General features: G+C 40.5%; 1 protein-coding gene across 5 annotated transcripts in view; it reads left to right on the top strand.

The window, feature by feature from the left end:
- LOC124213324 (protein bric-a-brac 1) overlaps window positions 1–21,339 on the top strand; it is a 182,250-nt gene that overhangs the window by 156,482 nt on the left and 4,429 nt on the right. For 2 of the 5 annotated variants that reach the window (XM_069133228.1, XM_046614540.1), the window contains 5 exons: window positions 6,806–6,863; window positions 14,818–14,998; window positions 16,387–16,478; window positions 17,072–17,311; window positions 17,818–21,339. The exon at window positions 17,818–21,339 is cut by the window's right edge and continues 4,429 nt beyond it. In XM_069133228.1, coding sequence (XP_068989329.1) covers window positions 6,806–6,863; window positions 14,818–14,998; window positions 16,387–16,478; window positions 17,072–17,311; window positions 17,818–18,260 — 1,014 coding nt within the window. In that variant the 3' untranslated portion in view covers window positions 18,261–21,339. The remainder of the gene's footprint in view (window positions 1–6,805; window positions 6,864–14,817; window positions 14,999–16,386; window positions 16,479–17,071; window positions 17,312–17,817) is intronic. The other 3 variants (XM_046614542.1, XM_046614541.1, XM_046614543.1) reach the window with 3 other exon arrangements.

Raw genomic sequence — 21,339 nt, forward strand, 5'->3', positions numbered from 1 at the left:
CTGCACTGGGTTCGCTTGTTTCCTTAGCCATTATTGTACCTTACGGATACAGTCCAACAATAAGTACAGTACCGCAGTACTGCTCCCTGACGTTTTTTGGTGTTATTATTTTTTTTTTTTCAAGTAGAATGTGAAACATTCGTTCCGTCACAGTACTTTTATTCGTTTCTCCATTGAAACGAGCCGGCGGCTGGATAGTACCCTGCCAAATATCTTCTCCCCAATGGTTTTTCATGCAGTCTGGCGTCAAACCGTGCGGGAGGCCGCACAAAGAATTATTCAACACTCCTGGAGCAGCAGCGGCCGGGAGTGCAGCGCTCTGGCAAACTGTTGGAGCATTTTCAAGCTGGACACTGAAATGCATATCGTACGGTTGAATTTTTCATTGACTCGTGTCATTCCGGAGCAACTGCATGCTTACTCAGAATATACAGGCTGAGACCGCATCCAACGCTCTGGGGCAGAAAGAGTGCTCTCTTCTCACCCTAGTACCATTATAAAGCAAGCGCGTTGGTCAGAGAAACGCGCTATTTTTTCCTCGATGCAAAATGTGCCGAGATTTTTCACCTATGGTCTCGCGGTCACAGTTTAATGTTTTCAACGTGTCTTTTTCGCGTTCCTGAGGGTACAATTAGTGGAAAAAGAGTACCGCGAAACGATTTCGAGACGAGAAGTTTTCGAGCTCTGAAAATTTGCCCGATTTTGAAAAATGATTAAATTGATTCTTTGATGCACTATTCCGACGCAATTTTGCGAGAGAAATCGATTGGGCGCAGTCCCAATACGCTGCGAGCAACAGATCAAAAGTGACAGCCAAAAAACCAGAAGCTGTGTTTTTGACATTTTTCAGCTGGTGCTCTCTTTCCTTTGTAATTTCTCTGCCGTTGGTCCAACGCTCTTTTCGCTGCGTTTTCCGAGTTCCTGGGCGTCCAATTCATCAGGAAAGGGTCATTTAAATCGAATCTGAGACCAAAAATTTTCGGCTCCCAAAATCAAGTAAGGCTAACCCCTTTGTATTTTTGGCGAAAATTTTCGCGATTTTGAAAAGTGCCGGAATAAATTCTTTCATGCACTATTCCGACGTATTTTTGCGAGAGAAATCGATTGGGCGCAGTCCGAACACGCTGCGAGCACTGGATCAAAAGTTACAGCCAAAAAACCAAAAGCTGTGTTTTTGAGATTTTTCAGCTGGTGCTTTTTCCTTCGTAATTTCTCTCCCGTTGATCCCACGCTCTTTTCGCTGCGTTTTCTGAGTTCCTGGGCGTCCAATTAGTCAAAAAAGGGTAATTTAAATCGAATCTGAGACCAAAAATTTTCGCGTCCAAAAATGAAGAAAAAAGTAAGGCTAACCCCTTTGTATTTTTGGCGAAAATTTTCGCGATTTTGAAAAGTGCCGGAATAAATTCTTTCATGCACTATTCCGACGTATTTTTGCGAGAGAAATCGATTGGGCGCAGTCCGAACGCGCTGCGAGCACTGGATCAAAAGTTACGCCCAAAAAACCAAAAGCTGTGTTTTTGAGATTTTTCAGCTGGTGCTTTTTCCTTCGTAATTTCTCTTCCGTTGAGCCCACGCTCTTTTCGCTGCGTTTTCTGAGTTCCTGGGCGTCCAATTCATCAGGAAAGGGTCATTTAAATCGAATCTGAGACCAAAAATTTTCGGCTCCTAAAATCAAGTAAGGCTAACCCCTTTGTATTTTTGGCGAAAATTTTCGCGATTTTGAAAAGTGCCGGAATAAATTCTTTCATGCACTATTCCGACGTATTTTTGCGAGAGAAATCGATTGGGCGCAGTCCGAACACGCTGCGAGCACTGGATCAAAAGTTACAGCCAAAAAACCAAAAGCTGTGTTTTTGAGATTTTTCAGCTGGTGCTTTTTCCTTCGTAATTTCTCTCCCGTTGATCCCACGCTCTTTTCGCTGCGTTTTCTGAGTTCCTGGGCGTCCAATTAGTCAAAAAAGGGTAATTTAAATCGAATCTGAGACCAAAAATTTTCGCGTCCAAAAATGAAGAAAAAAGTAAGGCTAACCCCTTTGTATTTTTGGCGAAAATTTTCGCGATTTTGAAAAGTGCCGGAATAAATTCTTTCATGCACTATTCCGACGTATTTTTGCGAGAGAAATCGATTGGGCGCAGTCCGAACGCGCTGCGAGCACTGGATCAAAAGTTACGCCCAAAAAACCAAAAGCTGTGTTTTTGAGATTTTTCAGCTGGTGCTTTTTCCTTCGTAATTTCTCTTCCGTTGAGCCCACGCTCTTTTCGCTGCGTTTTCTGAGTTCCTGGGCGTCCAATTCATCAGGAAAGGGTCATTTAAATCGAATCTGAGACCAAAAATTTTCGGCTCCTAAAATCAAGTAAGGCTAACCCCTTTGTATTTTTGGCGAAAATTTTCGCGATTTTGAAAAGTGCCGGAATAAATTCTTTCATGCACTATTCCGACGTATTTTTGCGAGAGAAATCGATTGGGCGCAGTCCGAACACGCTGCGAGCACTGGATCAAAAGTTACAGCCAAAAAACCAAAAGCTGTGTTTTTGAGATTTTTCAGCTGGTGTTTTTTCCTTCGTAATTTCTCTCTCGTTGATCCCACGCTCTTTTCGCTGCGTTTTCTGAGTTCCTGGGCGTCCAATTAGTCAAAAAAGGGTAATTTAAATCGAATCTGAGACCAAAAATTTTCGCGTCCAAAAATGAAGAAAAAAGTAAGGCTAACCCCTTTGTATTTTTGGCGAAAATTTTCGCGAATTTGAAAAGTGCCGGAATAAATTCTTTCATGCACTATTCCGACGTATTTTTGCGAGAGAAATCGATTGGGCGCAGTCCGAACGCGCTGCGAGCACTGGATCAAAAGTTACGCCCAAAAAACCAAAAGCTGTGTTTTTGAGATTTTTCAGCTGGTGCTTTTTCCTTCGTAATTTCTCTTCCGTTGAGCCCACGCTCTTTTCGCTGCGTTTTCTGAGTTCCTGGGCGTCCAATTCATCAGGAAAGGGTCATTTAAATCGAATCTGAGACCAAAAATTTTCGGCTCCTAAAATCAAGTAAGGCTAACCCCTTTGTATTTTTGGCGAAAATTTTCGCGATTTTGAAAAGTGCTGGAATAAATTCTTTCATGCACTATTCCGACGTATTTTTGCGAGAGAAATCGATTGGGCGCAGTCCGAACACGCTGCGAGCACTGGATCAAAAGTTACAGCCAAAAAACCAAAAGCTGTGTTTTTGAGATTTTTCAGCTGGTGTTTTTTCCTTCGTAATTTCTCTCTCGTTGATCCCACGCTCTTTTCGCTGCGTTTTCTGAGTTCCTGGGCGTCCAATTAGTCAAAAAAGGGTAATTTAAATCGAATCTGAGACCAAAAATTTTCGCGTCCAAAAATGAAGAAAAAAGTAAGGCTAACCCCTTTGTATTTTTGGCGAAAATTTTCGCGATTCTGAAAAGTGCCGGAATAAATTCTTTCATGCACTATTCCGACGTATTTTTGCGAGAGAAATCGATTGGGCGCAGTCCGAATACGCTGCGAGCACTGGATCAAAAGTTACACCCAAAAAACCAAAAGCTGTGTTTTTGACATTTTTCAGCTGATGCTCTTTCCTTCGTAGTTTCTCTGCCGGTGGTCCACCGCTCTGTTCGCTGCGTTTTATGAATTCCTGAGGGTCCAATTAGTCAGGAAAGGGTCACACGAATCGATTCCGAGACAAAATATTTTTCAACCAAAAATAAAAGTAAGGCTAACTCCTTTAGATTTTTTCAGTCTAAATTTGGCTGATTTTGAAAAATGGTTAATTAATTTTTTGATTTACTATATAGACGTAATTTTGCGAGAGGAGTCAATTGCACGCAGTGCGAATTCGCTCCGAGTAACGTATCAACAGTTACAGCCAAAAAACACGGAATCCTCTTGGTATTCTTCGGCTGTTTGACTACTACTGTTGTACGTGTCTAGTTTGCATGTTTGAGCATGCGCCCAGACTCTGCAAATCGCAAAAACAGCAAGGTTCACCTTATAAATTACGGACCAAAAGTGACCTCCGAAATATATGATATTGGCGACAGGGTCCCGAAAATGTGTGAAAGAAGAATCACAAAGTTGTAGCTTAAAGATTCAGTTTATTCAATATGCCTTAATTCTAGTACAAGTGTTTGTGTGTCAGTGTGTAATAATTTTACAAGTTAACAAATACAGCTTAAGTAAAAGACAAAGAGGAATGCAAAAATATGATTAAACATCACGTACAGAGTATAAATCTAGTTATTACATGAGGAAATAGGTGTGCAGTATACGTTGTCTTAAGCAAAATCTGAAGAGCATTATATCAGATTGTGATTACCATAGTTTTAACATACACCTAAAGTTTCGTTCTGCGTACACACGCAACATACCTTTGGCAGGATAAGATATACGATAAGTAATATTGTATTGTCTTTATTTTATGTAACCTATATTGTGATGAATAAAAAATCAATTTTAACTGTATTTTCGTTGTATTTCTTAAACTGTTGGTCGTTTGCTGTCCTGGATCTCTTTCGCTCTCCTGAGAGTCCAATTTTTTGGAAAAGGGTCATTCAAATCGATTCTGAGACGAAAGATTTTTCGGTCGAAAAATAAGGAACGCCCCTTTGGAATTTTGGCCAAAATTCGGACGATTTCAAATAATGCTGGAATCAGTTCTTTGATACATTATATAGACGTAAGTCAGCGAGAGGAATCCATGGCGCGCAATCTGAAGTCGCTGCGAGTAACGTATTAAAAGTTACAGCCAAGAAACGAAAGATTTCCTCCGTAGTTCCTTCGCTGTTGGTCCTACGCTATTTTGAATGCGTTTTCTACATACCTGAGAGTCCAATAAGTCAAGAAATAGTCATTTAAACCGATTCTGGGACAAAAGATATTTTGCTCAAAAAAAAAGTAAGGCTAACCCCTTTGCATTTTTGGCGAAAATTTTCGCGATTTTGAAAAGTGCTAGAATCAATTCATTGTAGCACTGTTCCGACGTAATTTTGCGAGAGGAATCGAATGGTTGCAGTTTAAATCGGTTGCGATGAACGGATCGAGAGTTACAGTCAAACAACGAGAACCTGAGTTTCTGACATTTTTCAGCCGATGATCTTTTCGTCGTAATTTGTCTGCCGTTGGTCCTACGCTGTTTTCACTGCGTTTTCTGAGTTCCTGGGGGTCCAATTAGTCAGGAAAGAGTGGTACAAATCGAATATGAGACCAAAAGTTTTTCGGTCAAAAAATAGGCAAAAAAGTAAGGCTAACCCCTTTGGATTTTTGGTGAAAATTTTGGCGATTTTGAAAAGTGCTGGAATCAATTCTTTGATGCACTATATGGAGGTAATTTTTCGAGAAAAATCGATTAGGCACGGTCCCAATACGCTGCGAGCAACGTATCAAGAGTTACAGCCGAAAATGAAAGATTTCCTTTATAGTTCCTCTGCTGTTGGTTCTACACTCTTTTTGATATCTCCTTCGCATCCTCAAGGATCCAACTGCTGGAAAGAGAGTCTATCGAAACGATTCGGAGACGAAAAGTTTTTCAAGGCAAGCCAAAGAAGAATCGATCATCTCGTTATATAGTCATCATCGAGAAGATTTATTAAAGTGTGGACTGAAGTTAATGTCGAACTCTCGCCTACAGCCAATCCACACGATTATGGTGAGACAAGAATAGAAAGAGTGTAAAGCGTCCTACCAATGCGCTAATATCTCGTAGTAAACGCGGTAATACCGTGAGACCAACTTTCATAATATGTGAAAGCTTACCAGACGAAGGGGTTGAAAACTGTCGAAAGTGGAAGACACACGCAAAGTTGCCTCATTTCAAAAGTTTTCTCCGGTATATTTCTCCGCTTCTACAGCTGTCTGCCCATTTTTTTATTTTTTTTTCTCCTTTCGTTAGGGGATTTTTTGGCGCCTCTCGCACCCCCGACGACCGAGCAATCGGCGCCCACTGCAGACTTGTGTGACTTTCGAAATTAATTTCCCGCTTGCAATATCCCCTTTTTCCACTTTTCCCGAACTCTGCAGTGCTTGGCCACGTGTCTTTCTGTGTTGCCATGCGAACCGATGGGACTTGACGTGTAGACGTCTGTAATAAAGCGGGTAAAACATTCACCGCCGTCTTATTCGCTGTCATTATTTCCTCACCACTGGGACTAGGCACGGGAAAAACAGCAGCGACGTCGCGCATGATTCTTGGACTTCCCTCACAGCTCGCTGCTTTACCCACAGAGAATGAAAGTTTTATCGTAAAAATATATCGGCAAACCAGCGGCTGTATTATGTGGCAAAACGAAGCTCATCCTACAATTTGGATGGAACCTTCTCCTCGGCTCTGCGAACGGCACTTGATACCGCAATATTATGTCGGCGTGTTACAGCGCCGCGTGCGTGTCAAAGCTGTGTGGGTGTGTATGTTCAATAAATTATTTACCTACATACGTGATGTGATGCACCGTCATTGTTGAGCCGAAGAACATCGGTCACACATGGTATGCACATGCACACATCCGTTTTATCGGCGTTATACGGTCAGGTTACACGTACTGTCATTTCCGACCCGACTACCTTCTAGGGTAGGAAAGAAAAAAGCACAAGCCATTAGTTTGATGACGGTGATCATCGCCTGCGACCCTTAAATTCGATAATCTAAACTGCGGTCAATCGACGCCAAAAAGCATGAAATTGCGTCAGAACTTTGAAGCATTACACGAAAGGATGCTCGATGATGAATAAGAAAGTACTTACAATTGGTAACGGTAAGAGGAACAAAGTCGAGTGACTAATACGAGTGTACTTTTTTTCTCTGTTTCAGGCCAAGTTGTTGGAGTCATCCCACGCTTGGCTCGGTGCCTCCACCTCCAGTATAGCCGGTGAGTTTTTCAAAAGATGTATAGAATAAAGTGAACTGGGCGACTGCCACACCAGTCACCAGATATTACAGAGTCCAATTTCCATCGAGCAGGATAAGATTCCTCTTCGGGTCATTTTCTCCGTAACATCCTTCCACGTTCGAGTCCTTTTCCGTGAAAAAGGACTGTTGTATTCCTTGGCATCACGGCCATTTACCGCAGAATATTGTTATTTCGGTTTTCACCCTTACTTGTCAAACTCCCGCACACGCGATACGAAAAATCCTAAAGCATGAGCGGCGTTTGTGTGTCAGCATGAGGTCAAGTGCTCTTCTGCGTGTGGCGCAATATAGTGTATGCGAAATCCATCGAAATGCATCCCCGGTTACACGCGCGCATACACGGACGTTAAGCGGGATCAAAACTCATAACTCATCTCAGCAAAGAAACCAACAGCCAGCCAGACTTCCCCGGACAAATTGAAACCAGCTTTAATAAATCGTAGCAACAACGCCTCGAGACAAATCTGCCAAACATATCTGACCCAGATATAATTTACTCGGTATTTATGGATAGAACACACTATTGTACGGATACCTGGAGATCGAATCGAATAATTTACATACGCCGTGTATTTTGCCAGCAATATTGATAATGCCGATGACGCCGATAATGATGACAATATCAATGTTAATATTTAATTGTAATTACCTACGGTGCTATTTTCTCCAGTTTCTACTCGCATTTCGCACAGACGCGCCGGATACACGCGACACTCGAAACCATGCAGTATCACAAACCCGTTTATTTACCTACACATAATTACACAGTCGATTGATTGACTGATATGATTCGCTCGCAATATATGTATTTTTATATAATATACATATCAGGGTGCAGCTTGAAAATTTTGTTTGTGTATTTCGATCGGCTTCAGATAATTTAAAAGTTTTTTTTCTAGTTGTTTCAGATTTTTGTCTCAATTCTAACTCGTGCCCCGAAGAGGGTGGATTCCATTCAACCCTTTCAAGGGCACGTCAAATCTACCGAACGGATTTACATGAAATTTGGTATCGGGGGGGTTTCTTGGGTGGCTGATTACGAATCTAAACTCGAAATTACAAAATTCAGAATGGTGGATCCAATATGACAATACCAAGTGACTTTTGGAGTTTGGGTCCACCATATTGGATCCGCGACCTAGATTTTCAAATTTTTAATTCAGATTCATCAACAGCGAACCAAAACAAACTGTTTCATCAAATTTGATTTAAATCCGTTGGGTAGATTTGACGTACCCCTTAAAGGGCTGAACGGGGCAATCCAGCCTCAAGGAGCACGGATTAGAGTTGAGATAAAAATCTGAAAAAATGAGGGAATTATTTTTGAACTATCTGAAACCGATTTGGAGGGTGTCCGGTCGAAATTTCTAAAGTCCACCCTGATATCTATATATATTTGAAATATATAAATCTATTTACGTATGGAACATCATGCGAAGGGGAATTACAGCAGTACAATATTGCGTATCTGTAATCCGACGATGCGTGAGACCGGGGTGGGCGCCTGTTGAACAAACCGCGTAGGCACTCTTTCCTCCCTCCCTCTCTTTCTCTCTTCCACGTGCAGAACACGAAATGCGCTGCAAGAGTGCGCCGAGTTGGCGACGATAAGCGGCAAAGCCTCCTCCTCCTCCTCCTCCTCCTCCTCCTCCTCCTCCTCCTCCTCCTCCTCCTCCTCCTCCTCCTCCTCCTCCTCCTCCTCCTCCTCCTCCTCCTCCTCCTCCTCCTCCTCCTCCTCCTCCTCCTCCTCCTCCTCCTCCTCCACCTCCGCCTTCTTATCCTACCTCTCCTTTTACTCTTCTTCCCGGCAACAATTTCCGGGTGGGTCGGTCAGACCGGCCTCAGCCTCGACCGGGAATGGGACAAGGTCAACGTCAAGGTGTTGCATGGGCGGTGAATAGACGATGACAGGAGTCGCGGGAGCTAATCCGAGGCGATCGACAGGTGCGAGGCTTCGAGGCTTCCTTTCCTTTCCTTCACTTTCCATTCCTTCCTTTGACCGTGATGCATGCCTGCAGGCCGGAGGAGGAGGCGGCGACGACGGCGACGACGTCACGCGACATCGAGGCCCCGCCCTGGTACGGACGTTGATGAAAAATCGTCGATGACGAGAAATCGATTACCTCTCACGAGGCAAAACCGCCGTCCCGTCACATGTATGCTTTCGATTTTTTATTTTTTTTTTTTCTTCGAGAAAAAAAAATCCCTCTGCTGATTTTTAGCCGACTACTCGACGCTTCTGAAGCTGAAGGCACCGACGTGGACGCGGCTCGACCTCCAGGAGGCGATCGAGGCCGTCGTCACCCAGAAGATGCGGTTCACCCAGGCCTCGACCAAGTACGGCATACCCAAGGGAACACTATACGACAACATACTCGGCAAGTCGAAACGCATGATGGTCCTCGAGGATGTCGGGCTGAACACGTCCGAGGAATCGGCCGTCCTCGAATTCTGCTGCGACATCAGCATCAGCCCCTATAATCGGAGGACGAAAAAGTCCCTCAACGCCGTTCTCATCTACGTTCAGAGGCTCAGGCGGAAACGAGATCCCGGTTTTATGTTCACCGGTCTCACCGGGTTCCGGTGGTGGTGGGCATTCTGCAAAAAGCACTCAATCGTTTCCCTCTACTTCAATGACGAGAACGATAACGAGTGACGAGGTCGCGGTCCTCCTTATCTTTTTCCCCTTTTCACCTGTTGCCCGATTTTAATCCACTCCTATGGACGCTTCCGTTCTTTGATTTTTCACAGACAACGCTGGGTTGAGTACACCCTCTCACCATCAGGGAGGTTGGTTGGTCGAAAATTGACACTTTCCGTTTATTTCATCTCTAGATAATCGTACCTTGAGTATTCGTCAAATTACTCTATTCGTATTTAAGCTACGAGGTTCTCTTCAAAAGTACAAAAAATAGGAAATACTGAGAGTATAAATTAAATCTTATATATTATCGATGTTTCGGTTACAATCGCTTTAAGATCGTTAAAAATTACACAAGATTTGTTTCATTTCACTCTACGATAGGCTAATGTTATTGACGAGTTTTTAAAAACATCGTAATGTATAAGCTTTATAGGAATATAATAATTTGATGAATACTCAACGTACGACTATCTCGCAATAAAATTAATAAAAAGTGTCGATTTTCTACGAACCAACCTCCTTGATCATGGGAAGCTTGAAATTCCCACCGTTATTTCCCGAAGAAGGAACGTGTTCCGTAAATCGATGGATTCTACGTAATCACAATTGGGGATCGCGAAACCGACGCGGTGTGCAGTCTAGTCTTATTGTCCCTCGTCGTCCCCCGTGTATATAATAATAATATTAATAATACTAATAATAATAATAATAATAATAATAAACGAATCTAACAACATTCCGGCCAAAATAATTATAACGCGTGTGCCTTAGACGCGTGATTCGCGAGACTCGATATCGCAGGTGATATGTAACGTAGTTTCTAAAATAATGTCATTTCAATTCTACAAGATTATCTCTTTCGGACGTTCGTTAAACTCGTCTTCCAGCGAATATGATAATTAATATAATGTATTATTTATACGTTACGATACTTTTATGAGCAAAGAATAAGACATTGTATATAAATTATACCTGGATAGACGAATGCATGTATTACTCATTCCATTCGCGTTTATAGACGCAGAATAAAACAAAAAAAATTATTCCATTCCATTCCAGCGCCGTCGGTACGTATATAAAATATGATATTAATAATATACGTGCGGGTTGCGTGCGCGCGTGCCTGTCAAATATTAAATTGTAAATAATATTTTACATTTTATTAGATGCTATATATTATAGAATTTATATGTATACCCCGTTACGTATTCATATGCATATAGTTGATTAATTAATTACTAAAATAATATAATACCTAGGCGTACAAGTTATACTAAGTTAAGGTTTTCTACATTCGTTAAGTTATTAAGCAGCGCCGAAAACACAGGGTATAACGGGCTGCATGACACGACGAACGAATATATATATATATACGCAGGGATAAAAGACGTTGCATTATTATTGTATTGCATATATTGCATTGTGTGTGCGTGTGTGTGTGTACACACACGTATTTACGCAGGCGCACTATAAATTTAACAACGTTACCTCGCGTTTACCGCTCTTCGCATAAAGGTACAACCCGCACAGTTGTAAGGGAGAAACAGCCCCCACACGTCACGCTAACGTTTTACTATACCGTATATTAAAAATTCAATTCTGCTCACGCACACGCCGATCCCGTATGCATGTGTATCCCAAGGCGCCAAGGAATAAAAACGGGGCACCAATACATATATATATATATATATATTCGTACACAAGCGCGATACGCGTAATTACATATTTCAGGGGGTTAGTCAACGCTGGTCTGCCCCCCCTTCACCCCCAACGCGCAGTTATATATCTAACGGCGTCGGCTATCTGGCCGCCATTTTGATTTTCGATGCTGAAATACGGGGACTTTTATCAATGTTCGGAACAACCGTGCACCTACGGTAGTCGATCAAATTCAACCGACTTGTGCCAAAAAGCTTTCTCGCTTTACCCACAATCTGGCTAGACTCCGCTCCGAACGTATTCGCGGATGAAAACTATCGAAATCTATCGCCGAACGCGTGTCCGCCCTGGATTTTTGGTCACTCATTTTGTCGCGCGTACCGCTTACAACAAACGTTTGTTCCTAGAATTTAGAATAAATTCTGATCCGTTGTCAGATAACCAACGGCCGTTTACGATATACTAGATTTCAAATTATTCATCCATCCTTTTACGTGATCGTTAAAATAATTTTTCATTTTACGTACAGACGCGAAACGGTATCAGGATTTTTAAATATATTTATACGAACGCTGCCCCGCTTATGCTCTCGCGTATCAAACACTTGCCATTTTATACCGTTAATATCGTTATAACTTGACACATTTTCGCATTAAGATTTGCTCGCAATTATTATCACCGCACGTCTCCGTGTATTTAATTCTTTCGTTAACTTCCTTTTTCCGTTTCACTCTTCTCGCGACTCGATTGTCACCGTTGCTCCTTCGCAACGACTGTGTGTTTACCTCACAACCTGTCACTTAATTGATTTATCTTCTCTACACACGCACACGCATCTAATTCGTCCTACGTCGCTGTCGAATTAGAAGTACGGGTAGGTACGTACACGCGGCAATTTTTCAGGCTGCTTCTTCACCTTCCTCGTCATTAATAACACTTGTTGCAACAGCCGTGATGATGATGAGTTTGCGTTACAATATTTCTACATTCATTTGCCAGTATACAGCCGCGATCTCACTCCCTTACATCATTACCGTTATATTCCTTTTACTTTATTCTTTTCTTTTCTCTTAGTATAATAATTACCTACTGCCACGTGGCTCGTTCAATTTTATTGTTGATATTATATTGTTATTTATGATCCTCTGACGCGCGCTAAGGCCATTAGTTTCTTCGTGTTATTTTCTTCATTGTGTTTTTTTTTTTTTTATATCTTCTAAACCTTTTTTTCTTTTTCATTTTTTGTTTAAGTATAATTAGGAAATTGTCTTCTTTATAAGCAAGATAGTCTAATGAGAAATTAAAACGATCAGAAACATGAGAATAGCTCCGTTTTATGTTTGCAGTGTTGGCGTGTCAACCCAACACTTCTAACTTTTCGTCGGTATTAATTCGGACCGACAACCTGTACGTTTCAATTCGTTTTAGGTATTCGTTATTGTACATATAAATAAGTCGTTTTAACCTCGTTACCACGTGCACATATATATGTATGTATATATATATATATACACATATATATATATATATATATATATATGACCTCCGAACCCCGCATCGTCTCACGTTCAATTCTAAAACGTTATCGAAACATCGACAACGATTCATAGGCAATCGGAAACTTTGCTCAAAATAACGGATCAAATGCGGTACACTAACGGTTTTGAACTTTGGGAGACGGTGAGTTTTTCGAAATTGTAAATTTGCATAAAAGAATTGTGCCTTAAACTGTTGAGACGTTTCTGGGTATCGCTAATTAATCGATTCAAAGTATCCGCAATTTGATCCAATTATATTTAACCTATCAATAACAATAATGATAGTAATAATGGTGATAATAATGATAATCGTTATGAATTTATTATACAATATATGTGCCGTTTAAAAAAGTTGTTAAACGAAGCTGACGGCGGAGACCGGAGCTTCAAATTTTTAGGATCAAATTTTGAACGTCTGATTATGTAATACGAATAAATTGAAATGCGTTGATTGAATTAAGTATAGATGTGTTATTTCTCGCACAGTCAAGAAAGAAGAAATCTCTCGTGACCCTATTTTAAGACTATGCTATACGTATATTGTAAACATAACGTATTATTTTAAAAGTAGAAAAGCTGTCGTGACAATTGGCGTCGTCGTGCTCAAAAGTCAACGCAACACAAGTCAGTAGAAAATAGTCGATATTAGTGATTGATTAACTGATTAATAAATCAATCCTAGGATCGGTTCATTTGTAGTACATATATATATATGTATATATCTATGTATATGTGACCGTATCTGATAAAATTTATACAGTTTGTAAAATTTCTTTCTTCTTTCTCTGTCATTTTTTAATGTATAACAATGATGGTGATAATTATAATAGTAATAATAATAAAAACAACAATAATAACACGAGTAATATTTTTGTACTATGTAAATTGTCGCGTGATATAATGAATTCGAAAAACAATGAAAATAAAAACAGAAGAAATGCCTCGAGTTCTTATAATGCAAATAACGATGAAATTAATTGTTTATAAAAAGTAAATTGTATAGTTGAAAAAGAATTTTTCCCCTGTGTTTAATTTGTTTTCATTCTTTTTTCTTCTTATTTCTCTTAAATATCACGAACGCGATTACAATGACGATGATGATTCTTTGTTATAAAATCAAGACGACTACACACGTTATATATATATATATATATAATATAGGTATATGTATATTGGTATATAACACGTACCGTATAGCTGCAATGATTGTATTGTAGAACTTGGAACAATACAATTGAGGCGTTATTAAACATTCCTCAACGCTGCGGCACATATTTTTCATTTCTTGTGCAATTATCGATGTACGTACGGTATATTTGTTTATCAATTTTATAATATCAAACCCTATTGTGGAAGTCGTATTCTTTCGTACTCGAGAAGCACGCGCGTTCTCCCTCTTTCTTCTTTCTCTTTTCGCTCTCTGAAATCGCTGAGAAAAAGGTGTTGAAATATTTTAAAACTGAAGAACAACAAACGTGAAAGAAAAAGGAATGTACGAGACAAATAGAAAGGAAGAAAGAAAGAAAGAAAGAAACCTTTATCGTGTTGTCAGTACAATTGAACAGTCACTTGCATCATCCGTACCTTCGCTTTGTACCTACCTGCTGCATTTGCGATACCCTCGTTTTCAATGTATCGTATCTTCCATCCATCTCTGCAGTAAATTATATGTACCTCGATATTTTCACTATCCATACAGCTATCTCAATTGTTGCCTGAACAGAGTACCGACTCGAAAGTTTTTGAATTAAAAGGTTCTTTTTCTACGAAAATAGGAAATTTGAAGATAAAAGACGACAAGAATTGAATGATTGAACAACGTTTTACCGATTTACAGAACTACGTAGAACCTCCAAATCAATCCTGTGAAATTCCTCTTTACCTGTCTGCGTCGATCTACGATGTATCTCACGAATTTTCAAAGAGCTGATAAATAAACAACGAAGAAGGCATAAAACGAATTCAATTAATGCTTTAAAAAAAAAAAAACAAAAAAACAACGAACACGCCTGATAACGATCTCGAAACGTCCACTCACAGTTTTTCTCTCCTTTTTCGGGGGGGTGTTACAGCAGACAGCTACCAGTACCAGCTCCAATCGATGTGGCAGAAGTGCTGGAACACGAATCAGAGTCTGGTCCACAATCTTCGGTTCAGAGAACGCGGACCCCTCAAGTCCTGGAGGCCAGAGACGATGGCCGAGGCCATTTTCAGCGTCCTCAAGGAGGGCCTCTCGCTGAGCCAGGCGGCAAGGTCAGTCCTTCACACACTTGTTACCTAAGCTTTTCGATCCTTCGCCTGGAGGTGAAAAGACTCCCCCCTCTGCGATCCTTAGCGATTAATTGCACTGAATATTTCATTCCACCTACCCGAGGATCGTCACGTCACCCCTTCCCGTTGCTCCTGCACGTTTTCCAGTGAAAATTTCAAGCTCGGGTGGCAAATTTACACTCCTAGAAGTGTCATCAATAAATCTGCGCACCCTCTTGTATACCGTTCTATCTCATCCTGCAGCTTTTCCACGTTTCCTTTTTGTAATATCGTACTCCTTTATGTATTTTTCTTCTCTTCGAGTTGTCACTCGATTTTCCTGCCGCTATTCGTTCGCTTGTATACGATGTTGAACGTGCTTTCGAACGGACGGGTCTTTGTTTTAAATAATTTAGCCCATCTGGCACGGAACTCTTTTTTTTCTCTTTCTTCCTTTTCTTTATTTTACCTTTTATTCTTCTGTCATCCTCTTTTTCTTCTTCTTCTTCTTCTTCTTCTTCCTCTTCTGCCTTTCTTTTCTCCAGCTGCCGTCAGCTTCTCTCACTCTCCCTCTCCCTCTCTCTTTCTCTCTCTATCGTTAGTTTAATGCATTGCCCGTTCCGTGATTGATGCCTCCGTTACCATCCGAAATTAAAGCTATAACGTTATCCCCGCACTTATAGCTGTATCGCATGCTCTATGCTAATACCAGCTGCTTCCACACACCGTCTGTACGTGAATGTTCAATCTCAGCATACGTATATCTATGTATATACGCGATGATAAACATATTCTTTTTACCTCATTTTTTCCTTCTCTTTTTCATTATCCTCGTCTCTTTCTAAAGATAAATCGTTGTATACGTAGATTGTTTTTACCTAACGCCGGAGTTGTATACTTGTTAGTAAGATCCATCGTATTTTCGTCTTCCGTTACCATGTCTGTGTGTAGTATATAATGCAAAGCGACTATGTAAAAATTTGTATAGAGCGAACGAATATTATATATACAGAGACAATAATTATACAAAGCTCCTGCACACGTCTCTACGGTTCCTTGAAACAGTTATGTATACACGCATACATACGCGTGTGAATGTTTTTTCTTCCAACGCAATCTTCCACCGTCAACGATTTATCAACGATTTGAAACGGTGACCATATTTGTGTGTGGACTATGACCGCGGAGCAAATTGTAAAACGATCCTTTTTTCACCTCCATCTCAATCAGGTGGTGAAGAATTAACGAACCTATAGCTGTGGCTTGATTGATTTTTAGATATCAGAGTCCGTGTCCAAGTTTTGAACGATCGTTTGCCTTGATTTATTCATAAGGTACAGCGATCCTCGATATCGTGTATTAACCCGAGATGCTCGTTTCTCTGTTCACAGAAAATACGACATCCCGTATCCGACGTTCGTCCTCTATGCGAACCGCGTTCACAACATGTTGGGACCGAGCGCGGACGGCGGAGCCGGTGAGTGTTAGTTGCCATTTTTTATTTACTACCCTCCCAAATTTAACCCCTCTCTACATAGAAAGTTACCGAACCTAAAGTGAAAGTCGAAAGGCAGCGTTATACTCAAAGCTGTCAGACAGGCAACCGAAGCTACCTTTAAGTTCCTACGTATTGAAATGTATCTTCGGTTGCCTACTGCTTGTTTTAAACGAGAAATTTTAGAGAACATTCCCGGTATATCTACTAGACGAGCAAACTTGAACTTGGTCTCACTGAATCAAACGAAATTGTTTAAACTGATCATTAAAATACGTGACGTTGAACCTTCCGAATTGATGAACCTGGATAACTTCTTCGTTCGAGTATAATACTGCAGTCTTGTATTCAAACACACGTTTCCTTCGACAATAAAAAGATGAGTTGCCTTACTGTCTCTAATTTGGTTCCGGAGTGATGGAATGTCATAGATCGTAGTAGGTTTTTGTCAACCCATGCCAACTGTCCCCGGCGATCGGCGGGGGGTTCGCGACATCTTCCTGGGTGGATTCCCAAGGGATGGAGCGATCCTGTGCCGCCCCTGGCGCCGCGGTAACATTCGCCCTTTCCTTTTGCCGTAGATCTCCGACCCAAGGGCCGCGGGAGGCCTCAGCGCATTCTTCTCGGCGTTTGGCCGGACGAGCACATAAGAGGAGTGATTAGAGCCGTCGTCTTCCGCGATGGACAGTCCGCCCACATCGTCAAGGAGGAGCCAACCACGTTGTACCCGAGCCTCGCCAGCTACGCCGCGTGCAACGGTCCCGAGGGTGCCGTCAGCCCTGGAGCTGCAGTTTCCGCTGCCGTGGCCGCCGTTGCCCAAGGTGAGTACGAGAAAAGGAGAAAAGAGGAAGAAAGTTTATCGGGCGTACGTGCGTGAAACTTTGTGTAAGGTTTTTCTGTGAGATTGTGGCGATAACGCAGCCACTCGAATCGCCCGCGGATAGGCAACCCCGCATACGCGGTGACGGGCGTGCTACGGGTTGCCTGTCCGCAGGTGTTTCGACATGTCGTCTTTGAACAGAACATGACACGAAGGAAAACCAAAGAATAATAGAAATCTAGCCCAAGGTGCGTACGAGAAAAAGAGAACACAGGAAGGAAGTTTACCGTGCGTACATACGTGAAATTTTGTATGAAGTTATTCTGTTGGATTATGGCGATAACGGGCACTCGAGTCGCCCGCGGATAGGCAACACCGCATACGCGGTGACGGACGTGCTTCGGGTTGCCTGCCCGCGGGTGTTTCGATATATCTTCTTTGAACAAAATGCGAAAGAATAATAGAAATCTAGCTAACTTGTTTTTGAATCGTGAATTCCTGTTTCAGGTTTGCGTCATCAGGTTTGCAGTATGGTGGCAGCGGCTCATTCCCAACAGCACGACATGATCGGCACCAACCTGTCGTCGAATTTGTCGACCAACATTCAGGCAGCGCTGCAAGCACAGCATCAGAACAATGGCAACTCACCGCTTAACCTCGGATTGGCGAGTCCGGGTTCCGGACCGCCGGAAAGTCCGATGGAGAGCCCGCTGGCGAGTCCGTTGGGTCCGCTAATGGACCCGGGACATATCCCAGGCAGCGTCGAGGTCGGAATTGGGGTCAGCGGGATGACGTACAAGCCGACTCGCAGTTTCGTTAGTCCAAGACCGGAGAACCTCTTCCAGGAGGATATCGCGGACCTGGTGAAGAGTCCCCATCACACCTTGAAGGACAAGGACAAAATACCGGTGAAACTGGAGCCTCTCCAGGCAGATTCTAGGTGCGAATAGCAGCCGGGTGTGGAGATCTAATCCTCCAAGTCCTCTGCGCCCCACAATAACTGTTTTCCGGTCGCGTCGAGTTCCTTCCCGCGTTCTGGAGCTTTGAGTTTGACTGGATCTCATTCTGTGCACATGTAGAAACGACAGCTAGCTGCTACTGGGAGTAGAGTATTTATATGGCATAGAGTCACGCACAGTTATGCGAGGTTCCTGTATATAAATTGTTTTTTCCCAGTTTGGAGAAGCGGCGAAAACGGAAAGAAAAAGAGGGGATAAATAAAAGTACATACATAGATGTATCTCGGAGAAAAAAAAAAAAATCAATTATTGAGTAAATACATGTATGCGTAGTAAAGATTGTCAAATGGTAGTGTGACGAAAATTACTCTTCGAAATTTGAACATTGTGTCAAGGCTAGTTTTGCGCCTGTTGACAGAAAACAAAACGTATAATGTGTATAACAAATGCGAATAATTTTTGTAATTATTGTAATGTAGAAAGAAGAGAAAAGAAAAGGGAAAAAAAAATTTTAAACTCAACATTCGATGCGTTTATACAACCCGGACAACTCTCTCACTAAATTGCCTTCTGTAATGTAGAGGTGTGCAGCAGCATCCCCACGTGTATAAGATTATTCGATAAAATTGAATTATACATATATACATACATATAATATTATATATTATGATTATTATAATAACGATAAAAATAATAACCACAATAATTACATAGTTGTTATTATAATAGCTTTAGTAATAACGATAATAATAATAACAATAACAATAATAATAATAATAGTAATAATGAACGATTAAGATTACTGGTACCCATTAAAATGATAAATGCGCAGCGCATGAAATAAATTATAGCAGTATATAAAACTGATGTAATAAACGAGGAAGTAAAGGAAAAAATATTTAAAAGAACACACAATGTTATTGTCCCGTAATTCCGTTGATAACATAAAATAAGATTAGATTCTATACACGCATATAAATATAATTACAAAATACGAACAATATGTAGGAAAAAAGCAGACAAGAAAAGAAGAAAAAGTAAAAAAAAAAAAAAAAAAAGGAAATTAAAACAATGCACAACAGAATCAGAACGTGAAAGACTTGATATCAAAACGCGTTGTTCGAGGCACAAGGCTCTGGATACGTACAATAAAATGTTTTTCTTTCTTTTTGTTTTGCTACACCAAACGCGCAAATATAAGAGCGATACATAAACATAAGTCACTGCAAGAAATGATTGATTGTTATTTGATTTTTGAACAGAAATTTTTAATAGAAAAAATCTATACGATTTACTTCTACATCTACGATTTTTATTTTACTCTTTCATTTACTTGTTATTCGGTTCTTTTTTTCGCATCCCTGCTGTCAACAAAAACGTACCAAAATATCATTTTCATTGGTCGCTAGTTTAGGCCGTCTTCAATCTTTAACAGCAATCATTTCGATTAGATAAGAAAAATAAGCAATAAGATCTTGACAACTGTATGTGAAGATTGATCGTACAACGGAAAAGCCGAAAATAATTGAACAAATAAACTCGTTGACGTAAAATCAAAACAAGGTAAAATATGCCATGGAAAAGTTGTACCACAAAGAAAACTGCGTGTAAAATTATTCGCGCGCCATCTCGAGGTGTATTACATAATGTACAAAATAAATCGTATAAATATACAATTGAATAATTGATGACGATAATAATAACCTCGGAATTAACGCGCGCGTTGGTTAAATAAGGAGAAATTTTTGTCGTCGAAAAAAGTGACGTATTATTGATGAAAAAGTATCCTTGTCAGTGAGTTAATCAATTTTCTTTTCTAGTTCCCGGTTTGCCGGTATCAATATCCTTGCATGTATATAAAATAAGAAAAAAAAAAAAGAAAATAGCGTATATAGGCGAAGGTTAAAATTTATTATGGTACGTAAGGGGCGGAGGCTATAACTGCGGAATATGTAATCTTGCCACGAACAATAGTATTACCTATACATATATAATATAGTAGGGCTTAAAATTCGATTTTTCCCTGCCTGCAGCCTTTACAGCGTATTTTATCATAACTTATCGCTACACACACAAACACAAGCATACAAGCTGTTACATCATTCAGCGAAGTTCCAGCTTGCGGTACTGTATGCGCATATTATATGAGGTCAAGTAGTAATACGCTATATTTCCTAAGATATAGTTAAAATCCGTAAAATAAAAAAAAAATTTTAAAAACTACAAAATGTTTATGTAAATATACGTATACATTATACACAGCGCTGCGCACGATCAACGACATTTTTTAACATAACGTACCGTACACAGTCACACACCGCTGGGTAGAGTGCAAAAAAAAAATCAGAATAGCATCCACAGAAGAACGGCCACAAAGAAAACGGCAGTCTTCATTTTGTCAAAGTCTCACCCCCGCCGCGGTATTAAAATTTATTTTCAATTAGTACCGTAACGAAATATTACGTTAATCAAACCGATCTTTCGTTTGTTTTTTTTTTGATATCACGAAGAAAAAAAGAGAATGAAAGATTCGGTGAAAAGTGTTGTCGATTAAAAAAATTCTCGTTCTTAGTTTCAATATTGTTTGACAATGAGAAATGCACCCTTACTTGAAAAGAATAAATTTTATATCACGGGGTGAGTCGGAAAAAGAAAAAGATATTCGAAAAAGCGAAACGGTCTTCTAGGAACGGTAAAATTATAGAAACGACGAAAAATGTCAAAAACTTAACACAGTTGAATAAAACTGTACGATCGAAGTAACGCTAGGCTGCATCAGCTATTTATATACACACTTACAAAATATATAAGTTATTATCATTATTATTATTATTATTATTGTTGTTGTTGTTGTTGTTGTTCTTGTTGTTATTATCTACATGTAATAATAACGCCAAATGTATAATAGGTAATATAATTTTCAACACGCCCACTGCACATACTCAAGGTATATTTAAACGTAAAACTGATGATCCGTGCATGTCGGGTCGGTTTTCGTGGCTTTCGGAAGTTAGAATTAAACCAAATTCGAAGATTCATTAGGCAGCTAGCTACTATACCAACTATCTTC

Source organism: Neodiprion pinetum, chromosome 2, assembly GCF_021155775.2.
Source record: "Neodiprion pinetum isolate iyNeoPine1 chromosome 2, iyNeoPine1.2, whole genome shotgun sequence".
Classification (NCBI taxonomy): domain Eukaryota; kingdom Metazoa; phylum Arthropoda; class Insecta; order Hymenoptera; family Diprionidae; genus Neodiprion; species Neodiprion pinetum.